Source organism: Lissotriton helveticus, chromosome 4_1, assembly GCF_964261635.1.
Source record: "Lissotriton helveticus chromosome 4_1, aLisHel1.1, whole genome shotgun sequence".
Classification (NCBI taxonomy): Eukaryota; Metazoa; Chordata; class Amphibia; order Caudata; family Salamandridae; genus Lissotriton; species Lissotriton helveticus.
Genome location: NC_136063.1, coordinates 962,442,414 through 962,458,759, shown reverse-complemented (window position 1 = coordinate 962,458,759; position 16,346 = coordinate 962,442,414). Strand labels below are relative to the sequence as shown.

The 16,346-nt window shown below is 43.6% G+C and overlaps 1 protein-coding gene across 2 annotated transcripts in view; it reads left to right on the top strand.

Moving 5' to 3' along the window:
* SLC66A2 (solute carrier family 66 member 2) overlaps window positions 1-15,152 on the top strand; it is a 432,790-nt gene extending 417,638 nt beyond the window's left edge. For both annotated transcript variants that reach the window (XM_078687577.1, XM_078687576.1), the window contains one exon: window positions 6,777-15,152. In XM_078687577.1, coding sequence (XP_078543703.1) covers window positions 6,777-6,984 — 208 coding nt within the window. In that variant the 3' untranslated portion in view covers window positions 6,985-15,152. The remainder of the gene's footprint in view (window positions 1-6,776) is intronic.
* The last annotated feature ends 1,194 nt before the right edge of the window (window positions 15,153-16,346 follow it).

The following is a 16,346-nucleotide window of genomic DNA, read 5'->3' as shown; positions in this document are numbered from 1 at the left end:
TGTGTTATTTTCACCCTGAGTTGCTCAATTAGAAGTCTCAAGGGGATATCACTCACTAATCGTTGGCATGCTCCTTCATAGGGTTCCATCCTCCCACATGTGAAATCATTCCAACTCATATGGTCTTTTCCTGTGTGGGGTGAGGACGGAGCTTCTACACCCCAATCTTGTCTGATGGACGAGGCCACCTAGTTCTGTGGTGCCCTAATCCTCTTGTTGGTATTACAAAGGAAACAGGAGGGGGGTTTGATTAAAAACCGCCTACCAGTTCATGTACACAATTTAGCCTCATCACTAGTTGGCTGGGTTGAAAACTATATTTACAAATCTTTTACTTAAAAATTGTTCAACTTTGGTAATTTGAGACACAAACCTATGGACAGAAGCATCTTGAAACGAAGAGTGTACAAGATGAGATATCCATTTAGAGAGGAGACAATGAAGCTGGTTATATTTGGCAATGCAAATGTTTTTCTTAGATGACTGAAATCTATATGCAGGTTTAGGGCCCGTTTTCGAATGAATTTCCATTTGTTTGAAAAAAAATCATTCAAAGATGGCTGCCATGGCCATCTCTGAATGGGTGTTTTTGTACACACATTTAGAACATGAATTCAAAGCTGCAACAGGTGTATAGCAGATATCTTTGACTGGTTAAAGTGAAATCAAATAAATTAGTTTTGAAAGGATTTCCATGTATGTGCATGCACACAAAAGGGCACCATCTTGGAATGTTTACAAATTTTTAAGATGACTGCTAACCGATATAGGGGTGGGAGTACCGAGGAGGGAGAAAAAGTAGCCCATATATATGCACTGCAGTGCCAGGTGCGACACTATCAATAAAAGGATATATGTCAGTCTTTCAAAACATAGTGAGACCGAAATGTACCTTGGGATATAAAAAATACAAGAATAAGGAGAAAAGCCATCAAATCGGGAATGTGGCAGTGAGCTAGAGAAGAAACTATCTTATCAAGAGGAAGGGCTGAGTCAACACCCACTCTATGTATTTTATTGTTCACAGTAGGTATTCGACAGCACAGCTAAAGCTACCTGCAGCAATGCCTGCAAATGAGACAGTTTTCATTAAAAATGAGAAAAGTGAAATGTTATTAATCAATACCATATAAAACAAGCATTTGCAATGCAATAGGTCTCGCATTAGGAAAGTGTGAGCTATTGCTATTGTAAACGACAATTTTTTTTTAATATGTGTTGGCTTTGAAAATATATAAATTAATAGCATTGTTATTCACAAAGCCAATAGCTTACACTTTCCTAATGCGAGTCCTATTGGCTATGGGAATGCTTGTTGGTAGCGAGCAAGGACAGTGCTGTTATGGTGCTGAGTGATGCTGTTGTGGTGCTGAGTGATGATGTGGTTGGGCTGAGTGATGTGGTGGTGTATTAGATTGATGTGGTGGTGTATTAGAGTGATGTGGTGGTGTCCCAGAGTGATGTGGTGGTGTCCCAGAGTGATGTGGTGGTGTCCCAGAGTGATGTGGTGGTGTCCCAGAGTGATGTGGTGGTGTCCCAGAGTGATGTGGTGGTGTCCCAGAGTGATGTGGTGGTGTCCCAGAGTGATGTGGTGGTGTCCCAGAGTGATGTGGTGGTGTCCTAGAGTGATATGGTGGTGTCCTAGAGTGATGTGTTGGTGTTGTGTGGCGTGCAGCAGTATGAGGCGTGCAGCAGTGTGAGGCATGCAGCAGTGTGAGGCATGCAGCAGTGTGTGGCGTGCAGCAGTGTGTGGCGTGCAGCAGTGTGTGGCGTGCAGCAGTGTGTGGCGTGCAGCAGCGTGCATCGTGCAGCAGTGTCAGGCGTGCAGCAGTGTGAGGTATGAGGCATGCAGCAGTGTGAGGCGTGTGGCAGTGTGAAGCATGCAGCAGTGTGAGTAATGCAGCAGTGTGCAGCGTGCAGCAGTATGTGGCGTGCAGCAGTGTGAGGCGTGCAGCAGTGAGAGGCATGCAGCAGTGTGCAGCATGTAGCAGTGTGCAGCATGTAGCAGTGTGCAGCATGTAGCAGTGTGCGGCGTGCAGCAGTGTGAGGCGTGCAGCAGTGTGTGGCGTGCAGCAGAGTGTGGCGTGCGGCAGAGTGTGGCGTGCGGCAGAGTGTGGCGTGCGGCAGAGTGTGGCATGCGGCAGAGTGTGGCATGCGGCAGAGTGTGGCTTGCGGCAGAGTGTGGCGTGCGGCAGTGTGCGGCGTGCGGCAGTGTGCGGCGTGCGGCAGTGGGGGGCGTGCAGCAGTGGGAGGCGTGCAACAGTATGCAGCAGCGTGCAGCAGAGTGTGGTGTGCAGCAGTGTGTGGTGTGCAGCGGTGTGTGGCGTGCAGCAGTGTGTGGCGTGCAGCAATGTGTGGCGTGCAGCAGTGTGTGGCGTGCAGCAGTGTGTGGCGTGCCGCAGTGTGAGGCGTGCCGCAGTGTGAGGCGTGCCGCAGTGTGAGGCGTGCCGCAGTGTGAGGCGTGCCGCAGTGTGAGGCGTGCCGCAGTGTGAGGCGTGCCGCAGTGTGAGGCGTGCAGCAGTGTGAGGCGTGCAGCAGTGTGGCGTGCAGCAGTGTGTGGCGTGCATCAGTGTGCTGCATGCATCAGTGTGCAGCATGCATCAGTGTGAGGCGTGCAGCAGAGTGAGTAATGCAGCAGTGTGCAGAATGCAGCACTGTGAGTAATGTAGCAGTGTGCAGCGTGCAGCAGTGTGAGGCGTGCAGCAGTGTGGCGTGCATCAGTGTGAGGCGTGAATCAGTGTGAGGCGTTCAGCAGAGTGAGGCGTGCAGCAGTGTGTGGTGTGCAGCAGTGTGCAGCATGTAGCAGTGTGAGTAATGCAGCAATGTTCAGCAGTGTGAGGCGTGCAGCAGTGTGAGGCGGGCAGCAGTATGAGGCGTGCCGCAGTGTGAGTAATGCAGTAGTGTGCAGCATGCAGCACTGTGAGTAATGTAGCAGTGTGCAGCGTGCAGCAGTGTGAGGTGTTCAGCAGTGTGGCGTGCAGCAGTGTGAGGCGTGCAGCAGAGTGAGGCGTGCAGCAGTGTGTGGTGTGCAGCAGCATGCAGCAGTGTGAGTAATGCAGCAATGTGTAGCAGTGTGAGGCGTGCAGCAGGTGTGAGGCGGGCAGCAGTATGAGGCGTGCGGCAGTGTGCAGCATGCAGTAGTATGAGTAATGCAGCAGTGTGTGGCATGCAGCAGTGTGTGGCATGCAGCAGTGTGTGGCATGCAGCAGTGTGTGGCGTGCAGCAGTGTGTGGCGTGCAGCAGAGTGAGGCGTGCAGCAGTGTGTGGTGTGCAGCCGTGTGGTGTGCAGCAGTGTGTGGCGTGCGGCTGTGTGTGGTGTGCAGCTGTGTGTGGCGTGCAGCAGTGTGAGGCTTGCAGGAGTGTGAGTCGTGTGGTAGTGTGCAGCATGCAGCAGTGTGAGTAATGCAGCAGTGTGTGGTGTGCAGCAGTGTGAGTAATGCAGCAGCGTGCAGCAGTGTGAGGCGTGCAGCAGTGTGAGGCATGCATCTGTGAGGCGTGCATCTGTGAGGCGTGCAGCAGTGTGAGGCGTGCAGCAGTGTGAGGCGTACAGCAGTGTGAGGCATTCAGCAGTGTGAGGCATTCAGCAGTGTGTGGCGTGCAGCAGTGTGCAGCATGCAGTAGTGTGAGAAATGCAGCAGTGTGCAGCAGTGTGAGGCAGGCAGCAGTGTGAAGCGGGCAGCAGTAGGAGTAATGCAGCAGTGCAGCGTGCAGCAGTGTGAGGCGTGCAGCAGTGTGTGGCGTGCAGCAGTGTGTGGCGTGCAGCAGTGTGAGGCGTGAGGTGAGGGGGTGAGAGAGGGTGTGTGAGGGTGAAGGGTGAGGGAGGGTGAGGGTGTGTGAGGGTGAGGGTGTGTGAGGTGTGTGTGTGAGGGTGCAGGGGTGTGTGAGGATGAGTGGGTGAGGGTGAGGGGGTGTGAGGGTGAAGGTGAGGGGTGTGAGGGTGAGGGAGGGTGAGGGGGTGTGAGAGTAAGGGAGAGTGAGGGGGTGTGGGGGTCTGAGGGTGTGTGGGGGTGAGAGGGTGAGGGGGTGGGTGAGGGGGTGTGAGGGTGAGGGGGTGTGAAGGTGGGTGAGAATGTGTGTAAGGGTGAGAGGGTGTGTGAGGGTGAAAGGGTGTGTGAGGGTGAGAGGGTGGGTAAGAGGGTGGGTGAGGGTGTGTGTGAGGGTGATGGGGTGTAAGGGTGTGGGGGGGTAAGGGGGAATGAGGGTGAGAGGGTTGTGAGGGTGAGGGATGTGAGGGTGTGTGTGTGAGGGTGAGGGGGTGTGAGGGTGTGTGAGGGTGAGGGTGTGAGTGTGAGGGTGAGTGAATAGTGAAGAGAACACAAAGCTAAAGAAGCACTAGAACGACAAGAAGCAATAGCCTGCAGGGTAAAACTAATACAAAGATCAAGATCAGGCAGAACCAGTGACAGCAAGTTGAACATTTTTGTCAAAAGTACATAATTATCAGCTATACAAAAAGTGTCATCAATAACTAGAAGATGAATATGGAGGGGCAACGATTGTGTCTGGCATAAATTGCATTTATTTGGCTAAATTAGTCAATTGCCTTAAAGAGGTGCATTAAGTGAATGTAAAGTTTGTAAATGTCTGGTCTGGTTTAAGTCGTAAGAAAACGTGTTCTCCTTGTCTCCTGCGTGTGGGAAAAGCCTTCAAGGCAGCGCTGGGAGGGGGGCTGGGCAACCATGCCAGCATTCCGATTTACGAGCAGATGGTCCTGTTTATGACCTGCGGAGCACGAAAAGTGGCTGCTGGCAAATGGCTTTGATGTTCTTGTCTTGCTTTGTGGGAGGGGTCGGGGGAGCGAATTGCTGTGCACGCGCCTGGCTCTCACATGAACTGTATGTGATCCGCAGTGGGTAGACTTTTGAAAGCAGCGTACTATAATCTCGCCGAAAACAATGCCTACGCATTGCTTCAGCGAGACCTAAAAAGCATTTCAATTGAGATGCTGCACAAAATACTGTAAAATCAGAAACACTTTTTGTGTTAACCTTTGGTTTATCTGATCTAGGTGAAATCGCTGAAGATAGATGATTGAGTGTCCCTTCTCCATGGTCCTAGTGCTTCAGTGCTGGTTAATCCAAGAACCAATGGCTTCAAACCAAATCCATCCTATTGAGTATACAGATCGTTTTTTTATTGGCTGTTTCTAGACTAAGCCTTTCAGAGATCCCTTAAATGTGTCTTCCGTTCTTCTGTGGTGGAATTGGCACCCAGGGTGGCATCATCCTCGTGGAAGAACACCACTTAAGAACCTTCCTCTCATGTCTTCTTCACAAAATCATACAGCCGAGGGAATCCTATCGCCTTCCTTCTGTGGAAATAAGCTTTCCCTCAGCCAAGGGAGAGGATGCCATAAGCAGACCAAGTACAGTCAGCTCCTTTGATAACAAACACACTACACTTCTGCGCTATGCTGAAGGGATCAGTATGGACATGGAGAGCAGGGGAAGAGTAAAATGGGCAGCCATGAAGATGTGGCGAGTGGCTGGAGGAGGTGGGATGTAGGTGGCATATAGGAAGGTTCTTAAGTGGTGTTCTTCCAGGAGGATAATTCCACACTAGGTGGCAATTCCACCACAGAATAGGTAGAGCAACAGAAATAGGGCACAGGTTGGGAAGTAAAGGTTGGAAGTAAGTATGCGGAGAATCAGTGTATATAAACAACTTTCTCTTTTGAGTTTTTCACAGCACCAACATCTATGAAAAGCTTCAAAGTTCCTATAGATTTAGAATTGCAGGTATAAAAAATCCAAAAAGTAACATGAGTACATTAAACGTGAGTAGCAGTATATATTGCATGGTGATTGTTGAGGCAATCAACTATTATATTTTATATGTAGAAAGTCTCATATCTCCATAGCCATTGAAACCGACTGAATTGTGTATCTGGTCCAGGATGGATTTATGTTATTGCAGTCCAATGTGTTATGCAAATGTGTTGCTTGTCCTGGTGAGAAGTGCTGTTGTGAGCATTGTCACAGCCAACTACTCTGCTTATCTGTGCTGTGGTTTATTTGTAAAAAAAAATAAGCGTCGGGGCTCTCGCCAGGAGGCAACTTGCACCAGCCATTTCTCTTGTTAGCGCCGCCTAAAACCGACACAACTACTTACCAAGAAAGTTGGAGGGGGTGTGGCATAATGACAAGAGCTGCCAACTTCGTAGCTGGGGAACCTAGTTCTAGTCTCATCGTTGGCTCAACACCCTGTGATTCTGGGCAAATCACTTAATCTCCTTGAGAATTATTGTGTCCTTAACTGGTGTTCAGGGAAAGTGCCGGTGTTTAAGTGCTGGTGCTGAGCACCAGAAACCACTGGCTCAAATGAAGCATTGATAATGTGTTGATTAAATGCAAGGTATTCTAATATGTTCTGTTGAGCGTTTATGTGTTTCTTGCCACGTGGGCCTTAACGATCTTTATGGTTTGGTGGGAGACTTGTGTGTTTGACTGTTGTTTATAAATAGCACAAACTTGGCCAGAGGGGCAGCGGTGCATTGTGGGTGTTTGCATCTAAAAGCTTGATTACGGAACCTATGCGCCCTTTTAAAGACAGAGCTACTGCTTACTGCTGTACATGTGCAAGTGTGAGTGAAAGAAAAAGTGCAAAACTGTCAAAGTTCATGACATGGGATGATGCTGTAGTGAAATAAGATAAACAATTAAATAATAATAACACCATCCACAAAGAGTTTATGTAGTATGTGATGGGCGCATTTTAATTCTTACCTACTAACGTTGCTTTTCTTTCTGTTTTTTTCCTTCATTTTTTTACTTAAGTGTAAAAATGGTACTGATGTGGACGAGTGGAGACACCTTCAAGACTGTTTACTTTATCGTCAATCAAGCTCCTTTCCAGTTCTCCGTGTGCGGGCTGCTGCAGGTTTTTGTGGACATTGCCATCCTGCTGCAGGTTTACTTATACAGTGGGCATCCTCAGAAGTCGGTGCTGCACACCCCACACAATCCCAGTGCCAAGGCCCTTTGATTCAGACTGCGCGTGCTTTCTCCAGCAAGCCGCGCGCCACCAGTGTTCAGAAACAACCTCTCCGTTGCACCCCTGTAGCGGGGTTCAGGCTCATCCTGAAAACAAGACAAGAATGCTGCAAAATGTATTTACTTCATGTCTACTTTTGCTATTATGTTTGGGGACTACTTTTTTTTTTTTTTTTTTTACAATTTTACTGAACATTTTCACTGGTTTTGCTCTATTCTTAAATTTCCACGTACTGTATGTACATTTGTGTGTGCATGTTTAATGTATATGGGTAAATGTGTGTGTATATACTACCTAGGTGTGTTTCTCAAAGCCTTTTCTGCTCATAATTACAACTTCTCTGCACAACACACCTTTATAACGGTAAATTGATAATCCTGGTGAATGAAATTCAGATTAGTGGAATTTTTACTCTGACAAAGTTCATTTGACACTATGCACATGCCACTTTTATGGTGGAATTTCCGCAATTGCAAATTTCTAATTCAGGAGCACAGTGTTCCCTAGACGGGCCACTTGCAAAAGTGGGCGAACAGCCACAAACGCATGAGTTTGTGGGTATGCATGTACCTCTTGCATAACATTCCCCATCCTTAAAAATCTTGTAACCTTGCTCCTGTCAGAGTGTGTGGTATTAAGGTTTCTAGGATGGGAAATGGGAGGGAATTACCCCATATTCATTGGGGACGTACGTAAAGGGGCTTCTCCACAGGCTAAAAAAGTTTTACCCTATTAAGAAAACACAAAAAGCTCTATGCACAATTGCACATAACAGGAATGTTCACCTGCCAGCACCTTGGAATGTTTAAGAAAATCTACTTGCATAGTCTTCCTTCAATACTGATGGAAACCATTGTGAATTTCACGAAAGTCGAAAATGTGCTACAAACAGAGGAGTAATCCCATGGGAGCAAATTTCGTACTTTTTCGCAGTTCCCCATGTGAACTGAGTATGATATAAATGTATAATAAACAATATTTCTAAGTTATTTATAGACAAGAGACAAGAAAAATATTCAGCAAAGTCTAGTATGGTGCCTGAGTATGAGAAGAAACTGGTGGCACATAACGGTAAATATTGTCCCCGATATGGCAAACCTTCCACTCATCTCTCGCTGTACCAAAAGAAGTGTGCTAAGGAAAAAATGGCAATGTGCAGTCGGGTTACTTATCCAAAAAAAAAGTTAATCGAATGAAGGTAATCATAGTAAAAAAAATGTAAGGGTCGAAATAATTGTGTACGATGAATATTTAATGGATGAAGTTCAAATGCTTTAATTCTATTGGTTTTGTCCCTGCCAAAAAAGAAAGCGTTGTGTAGCAACACTGCTCTGTTTGTAAAATGAAGCATTGTACACCCTTTCACAGTCTTAAAGATTACAAATAAGGTAAGGCCCCTTCAGTCTTAAGTTGACTCTGCTTGTATATCACAATATTGAGGAACCAAATTTCTGCCTTCAACAATAGCAACTATATAATACCAAAAACTACTGTATTGTCAATATACACTTCTATAGGTAGGTATAGAGTTACTATTCCTGAGATCTAATCTGTTCTTAACTGTTACTGTACCGCATTAAGAATTATACATCTTTATCCATACACAATTACCTTGATGATGTACTTGTAGTCAATAATCTATATTAGATTATTGCAGGTTGGTGTTAAAAACTCAATATTGAGGTAGTACACTGATAGCACATGCAAGCAATTGTTTCTTCAGGCATAAGATAATATTACTGGATCACCCCTACAACAGGGACTCCCCGACATGCCCTAGGGACAAAACACTAAGATCATTCCTATCGGAGATTCACAGGTCGTACTTTCAGCGCCAGAGTCTGCCATTGGGTCTGCTACTGAAAAATGGCAGCACCCTGTTGACCTGTAGACATTGTCAAACTTATCATTGACAACTGTTGCTGAGAACTGAATTTAATGGTGTTCAAGCCTTTGGTACTAGGTCTATGTGCTCGGTTAAAAGTAAAATTGGAGTGGCCTTCTTACAAAAAGTTAAACATGGGGCTCAGTGGCTCCAGAAAAGCATATAAATCCAGGTAGAACAAAGGTGTTGCTATGGCCTGGGCTATCCTTGTGTGACCCTGGAGAGTTGGGTCACCCAGCATTGGTCTCAGTCGCCACAATGACTCATGAAGGTTGGACACTGGTGATGTAGGTACCATGTTTCTTCAGGTACAATGTTTCTTCACTAAGAGTGTGCAGAGGAAGGCTTTATTACTGTTGTGGGGGCTGGGGCAAAGTTGTGGCTATTACTTAACTTCCTTATTTGGGTGATAGTAACCCAGGGTCAGAGTGGCAAGCCCTTATAGAGCCTCAAAACATTTCTTTGTGGGATGAGGCAATAGAACTACTAGAACCTGCCAAAATTAGGTTTCTGTCTTCTTCTAATATTTTTCCCACGGCCTCCCAAGAAGGTCTGCATCTCAAGCCTTTTGAATGTTTAGGGAAGAGTGCCACTTTTGTCTACTGTAGGGTGTACCACAGCCTTTGGGAATCCACCTCTATAGGGGATTTGACCTTCATTAAAGGTTACATTGCTTCATTGGCCCCTGGAAGAGCACTAACTAGTATAGTTGAAAGACAGGAGCCTTTTTAAGGGTCAAGCAAACTCTCATAGCAGTGCATTTAAGGGGTTTGTGTGCCAAAAAAAGTTCTCAGAGTCCCACTAAACAGGTGCCATAGATTTCTGGATTCCAAGAGGCCAACAGTTTCAGGAACCCTAAGCCCCACAACCTTCTCAGAAGGGTGTACACCTAATTTGCCATAAAACCCACATGACTCTTTGATTCCATGTTGCAGGACACTGACCCTTGAGGTGGGCTTCAATAATTTGGATGAGGAAGATTGTTTCAATTCATCTCCACCATGCACTGATGGACTGTACAGTGATATGCCTTGGGCTGAAGGAATCAGAGCTCACAACACACCAAGGAAGATTAGACAGATAAAGTGTGCCCTGATGCAGGAGTACCTTTGAAATGTGAAGGCTAAGCTGTGACAAAATCAAAGGGACTTAATTAGACTTTGGCAGATGGGATACTCTGTCACAAATGTGACAGATGTCCCATTGTGCATTATAGCATATGGCACTTGTAATACAACAGACCGGCTATCCTCCAACTTTTGATGGAGTATCCCTTCTGCCAAACTTTAAGTAAGGTGAAAAATTATCCCACTATAATCCCTTATATCGGTGATGACAAACTTAGTCATTCAGTAAATATCATGAGGGGGAAGAAGTTGTTATAAGTGGATAGGTCTTACTTGGCTCCCAAACAAAAATGAGTAAAAATCGAAAGAGTGGGATCTGTGTCCTAGTCGAATCCCTTAGGAAAAAATCTGTGGGACCCTCAACAGCTATTTTCGGTTAGTGGTATATGCTTTGCCACTAATGTACTAGTAGTTGATAGCATCATCATCAGGTATTTTTCCTCCAACAGGACGTGATCTCTCGTGCTCGAAGATATTCTTGTGGGGATCCTCGGCAGAGTGAGCAATATAGCATGATCTCTTGTCTAGTATTAATATTATAATAAACACTAGACAAGGATAAGGTTAAAAGAGAAGTGAATGTGCATCATGGATGAGTCATGTATCCATCACATCACTAGGTGAGGTCAAGGTCTACATGTTTCAGCCCTCCAGTGCTCATAAAGGGCCGGCGTCTTTTGTCTGGACCACTAGAATTATTCTTTTTGGAGGATCCCTTAGTTTTCGATAGGTCACGTGAAACACTGTTCCCTAGGTTTTTTTTAAAAGGTCCTGGTCAATGTTTGCTCCCAGTATGGTGAGAGCACTGTTCTCTTCTCATTATTCCAAATGGTCCCCATAGGTATGAGAGGAAGTCGAGGCTGTTGAATTGTGTTCCCATGTCCGGTTGATTCCTCCTGTCCTGTCCAGGACACAAATCCCAATCTCTTTTGATTTCTACTCAAACGAAGTTATTCTTCATATAAGAACATTACGTTTTTTATCCCATCGCCTGCTCATGCAGTGGGGTGAAGAGGCAAAAGACCAGCATTACAACTTTTCTCTTTTTGGTTAAGTGATAAACTTTCCTTGACTCACACCATTTCAAATGCATCCCTAGATGGATGCAAAAATGCAAACATTTAAAAAATCCTGCCATTCACCTTTCAAAGAATATTTGATTCGAGACTGATGGATGCTGAGTAGGCTGTGATTCTACCGTATAGACTCCACAAATAAACGTGTCTGAGTTCAAGCTACCTAACAAGAGGGTCTCTGGGGTCACTGCAAAGCCGACAAGTCCGTGCCTTCTTATGGTTTTTGCTTTACCCATGGCGGTACTAGACAAGACACATTCAGTGGCAAGATGCAGAATTATCAGAAATCTTCAAATGGGGTTCTTTATTTAGTTTGCAAATGCTGGCCCAAAAAACAAATCTTGGCATGCACTGCTGGCAATTAGTAAGCACTTTGCTCCAGTAGTGGTGTAGGAGTTTCTCTTTTTGTCTGTTGATGGGGTGGACTATGAAAGACCCTTATGTCGATCTATAGCCTGCTACTGACTTGAACTGTTGAAAAGTTCTGGGTCAATTTTAGGGCCAAGCTTCATGTGGGCAAAAAATAGATCACTTGACTTCGATATTCTAAAATGTAATTTATTTTTGTTGCTGCTGAAAGCTTTTGCTTTTCTCATGTGCAGGTAAAAAGATGACTGGTGTACTCTGAAAACATAATGGTAATGATTTACGAATGAACTCGGCTTCTCCACAACATTGTAGATCTGCAGTAGAAATTTCATTGTGGGTACACTAGAAGCCCTTTCTGGCTCATTAGACCTTCCTGGAACTTAGGATGAAGTGCCATTCTTCATTTACTGAGTTGACAGATCAGGCATAGGTATGAAGTTTAGCAGATCTTCTCTGGCAGGGACCGGCACCTGCTGAAATTGAGATAAAAAGTGTTTTCTAATCAGGATCATCACATCTACTATAATGATTTAGATCCTCTCCTTTCTTTCACTGGCAGAGGTCAAATTCCAGGATCCACTCAGAATTCTTTTTGCTTAAAGTTATTTCTGATTTTCATGTATGTCTTGGAATTTTCCTTTCATTTTCGAAATCCTCCTCTTGATACTGAGAGGACCTTTGATAACCTTGATTTCTAGAAGCTTGCAGGTTCACTTTGGACCACAGAGTCTTTCAGGTGATTGGTAAACCTTATCTCACCTCACCTATAAAAAAGGCATCCAAATTTTTAACTTGCATATATTTTGAAGTATGTTACTTAGTGTCCCAGAACTTCCTCCAAAGTTTTTATTTCGTACAGAGTTAGTGCAAACACAATTGTAAGAGTTTTTCAGCTGCATCTTTCACTGTTGATGATTTGAAAAGTGGCAATGCTCTACAAACAACTTTGCAAACACTACATTGATCCAAAGTAGCTCTCCAGGTTGAATACACAATGCTTTAAAATATTTTTACACTTTTTGTTTTTCATGAGATTCCACCTCTTTTGTAATTTTCTGATCTTCTGTAAATTCCTCCAGTAGTATACAAGGGCTTGGAGCGTGGGAATCAGTCTGTTTTACTCACCTCAGAGACTGTCAGTATTGCTGCTTCCTCCTGTTAGATGACCGAACAATTATCCCGGTTTTGTTTTCTAATATGTACATAAACAGTGTTGATATAAATGAAAAGAAATGGAAGGGATCTATGGAAAGCTGCGCAGGTGCAACAAGTGTGAGACCTGGTATCATATAGGTCCACCTGTGTTATACATGTACGCCCGTTTTCAAACTCTTTTTTTTATATCTGCTGTTCAAAAAATGCTCTGGTCTCCACCACAGCTCAGAAGATCCTCTTTGTTTTCTAAATGAAGGGGTGGTTGAACTAAGAGTAGAAAAATCATGAACGTAAGTAATAGTACTTATTCAGTAGGTAGACTTTTCCACCAATACCGATCTCTTTGTTATTGACTGGTAACATTTTCAGCTATTAGGGTGGGCACCTATCAGTGAAAGAAGGTAAATTCCATGGATGGCATTCAATGGTGGAATTGTGCTCATTCTGACCTCTGCGGACCCTTATTGTAGTAGGTCTGAAATTCTACAAATGCATATACAGAGTGTCACCATTTACAAAAGTTTGAAAGTTCCCCCCCTAAACGCATCCTGCATGACATATTTGCAGTATACACACACTTAGAGGGATTCCCAAAAATGTTCTGTAGAAAAGATGTTCGTAATTATCCCTGGCTCTAGCCCTTATCGTCACAGTCATGCTACTTAAATTCTTATCGCTTGTTAGGGTCAACAGTGTTTATGACGATGACGTAGAGGGTAAGGCTAACTGAGGGTTTCCTACCAGAGTAGAAGCAGCCTCTCACATAATTCACAATGCGGCCACTCTTCATGAAATCAACAGGGCAACACTATTGCCCATACCTTCTGAATCCAGCTCTGAAAAAGTTTGAGTTACGGCCTGTGGTACCCGGTCATCAAAGTCTGCTTGCCTTTAACCTTGAACAGTGTGTGCTGTACACAACGAAACAATGTTATTACTTGGAAAGTATTCTATAGAAAAGAGCAGATTAGTAAAAGAGGACCACTTCCTGGCCTAGTGACACAGTGACGTTTCAAAAATCCTTTTGCTCACTTAAGAACACAAAAGTACACTTGAGAATCCAAGTGACTGGGCCTGCTTCATAGACTCACAGACCAGAACTGACTCCGCCCACACAGATGGAGCTTACCACATTACAAATGCTCGACTAAGCACATTTTTTGCAGTTGGAAGTTCAGGGTTAGTGATGGGGTGGCCAAACGGACTGTACTTTACGCCAACAAACTGTGTTCTGAAAGCGTAACAATTGATTTTTGCCCCAAATATGTGTATTTAACTTAAGTGTGCAAATTTGGTGTGAAAAATGTCCATTCACTGTCCTATGTTCTGGGATGATTGGTTTGGATTTTCTCTAATGGAAAAATGTCTTTCATATGGAGAAATTACAAACCAATTATAAATTAAAATATTCATTGTACCATTGTTGCTCCTGCAAAATGTCTGCAGGATTAAGTACATGGGAGGAAGAGCACGCACAGATGTGTACTATTTTCATAGATTTCCAGACACAAACTAGAGATTTTTGTAAATCCCTAATATGTGAAATAACACAAGATACAGGGGATTCTTTTATTTAACAGTTTCTACATGTTTTTAGGAACCAGACCAATGGTACTTATTTATATCCTCCAAGTAACTGCGAGCCCGCCTCAGCCCACCATTGGGACAATGTCTCATTAGCTGCCGTCAAAGTCATGACAAACCTCACCGTCCTGGGTGTATGCAGGAGACAACCAGGAAGTGCAGGTACTATGTGTGTACCACAAAGTCCTTTCGAAGCCCATGCCTTTTCTGATTAGTATGTTTTTCATGTCAAAAAGCGCCAGTTTTCTCGCTAAATCTCTTCTCTGAAGGAGGTTAAGAAGACAAGCCAACCTGTGATTATAGATGCATGCACACACAAATGTATGTTTAGTGGATGTCATTTAATTTATATTGTGTAAAAATTAATATATCGAGATTGGTGTTTCTCATGCTCCTTTACCCTCTTATTTTTATTGAGGTTTCCGCTTTTTTGTATGTGAACTCTGTACACATGAAGGACATGTATGTATTCAATCAGGTACTCTTTGAGGAAATTAAAGTTGTGTCAATGAGGGTTATATTATTATATTTTATACCAAAAAAAACAATATTGTGCACGTTTTACAAGGGTTTGTTATCTGGTGATGATGACATAATCCTAGGCCTGTCTTCATTAAAAAAAATCTGATGTGGGACACACTGAAGTCTCCACATTTAATGATCCACTTTGATGTTCTTTATCTGAAAATATTGTAATTTATGCATAAAGTACCCATGTAAGAGAAGTAACCTTCAGCTGTTTGTGTGGAAACCGGACAGACCGCTGGAAGAAAGGATTTGTTCATTGTTAGAGGACACTAGCCCGCTGTATTGCCATGTCTAAGGCTAAAAACACCAACTGCTTGCTCAGTGTGAGAGGACTGTAAAATGGGCGCATTAAGCAGTGCTGATGCCAGGAGCTAACGCCCTTATTGACAAAACAACGTCTTGCTGTCCTTGTAATGATTAAATGCCAAAGCACTCGCATTTTCCTTGCTTAGCTTTGATTTTTGTTAACTTGAAATGTAAATGCTGGAAGGAGAAAAGTTGGAACGAAGTGCCAAGGTGACGTCTGAGAACGTCCGTGGCACGAAGCCAAGAGCACTCAAATGCATTTAAAAATGCATATTTATTCCCCCCCACTTCATGTTGTCATCTGTGGCTGCCAACTTCTTACTTTGTTCATGAGGGCGTTTTCCAAGAACTACTTGTAATCCTAATCAGTGTACTGCAAGATGTGCTATTTACTCCACCACTCAGAAGCTACTGGTGTTGGGAGCTGTATGAATTAACTTATGAGCACAGTTCTTTTTTGTAACTCGGGGAGGGGATACACATACTTTATTATGGTCTCCTATTTATTGCCAGTTTTGATTTACTGTAATGAGCACTGTATGATTTTTTCATCTTAGTCACTCTGGTTTACATAGCGAATTCAGCATTTATGATATGCATATCTAAATCAATGTGTTCCCTTCATGCTAACAGATTAGGTACTGTACTTTCAACCATGGTGTTGGGATAAAGAAATGTCAAGCTACGATGCATTTGACTTGGTTATAATGTGAGTGTTGTCACTGGGCAGTACATTGGAACACAATTTTGAGACATTGAAGAGCTCGCCTGACATTCACGAAAAATCCTTTGTATATGTGTATGCTCTTCTCCTACCGCTGCTGCCCAACAACCAATCAGGCACTAACTAAAAGGACACACCCTTTCACTTCCTGCCTCCCCAGCCCGTCACCCTTCCTAGTGAAAAGGGAGGTAGCTCCATTCATAAGATGGTGAATGACACAAATATCATTTGAAAAAATAGCTGCAAGAATATAGTTTTAAAAATACTGAGGAACAGACTGTAGCAGGTAAGAATATTGTTTTGTTTGTATATAATATTGTTTTTGAAATGTATTTTACTTTAATGAAGCTGTATGAACTATTGTTTCTAAATAATCTTAAATGTGCTATTTGCATTAATTGTAGGTATTAGAATGACTATAATTGATTATTTTTTCAGTAGTTTTTTTCATTTAATTTGTATTTTAAAATTTAGTTGTTGGGTTTGCAAGGGAATAGTATGGAAAGTAATTTAACTTATAATTTTTTTTCTTTTAAATGTATTTTTATGTTAATTATCTATTTAATTGCTAATTAATTATCTAACTGATTTATTCGAAA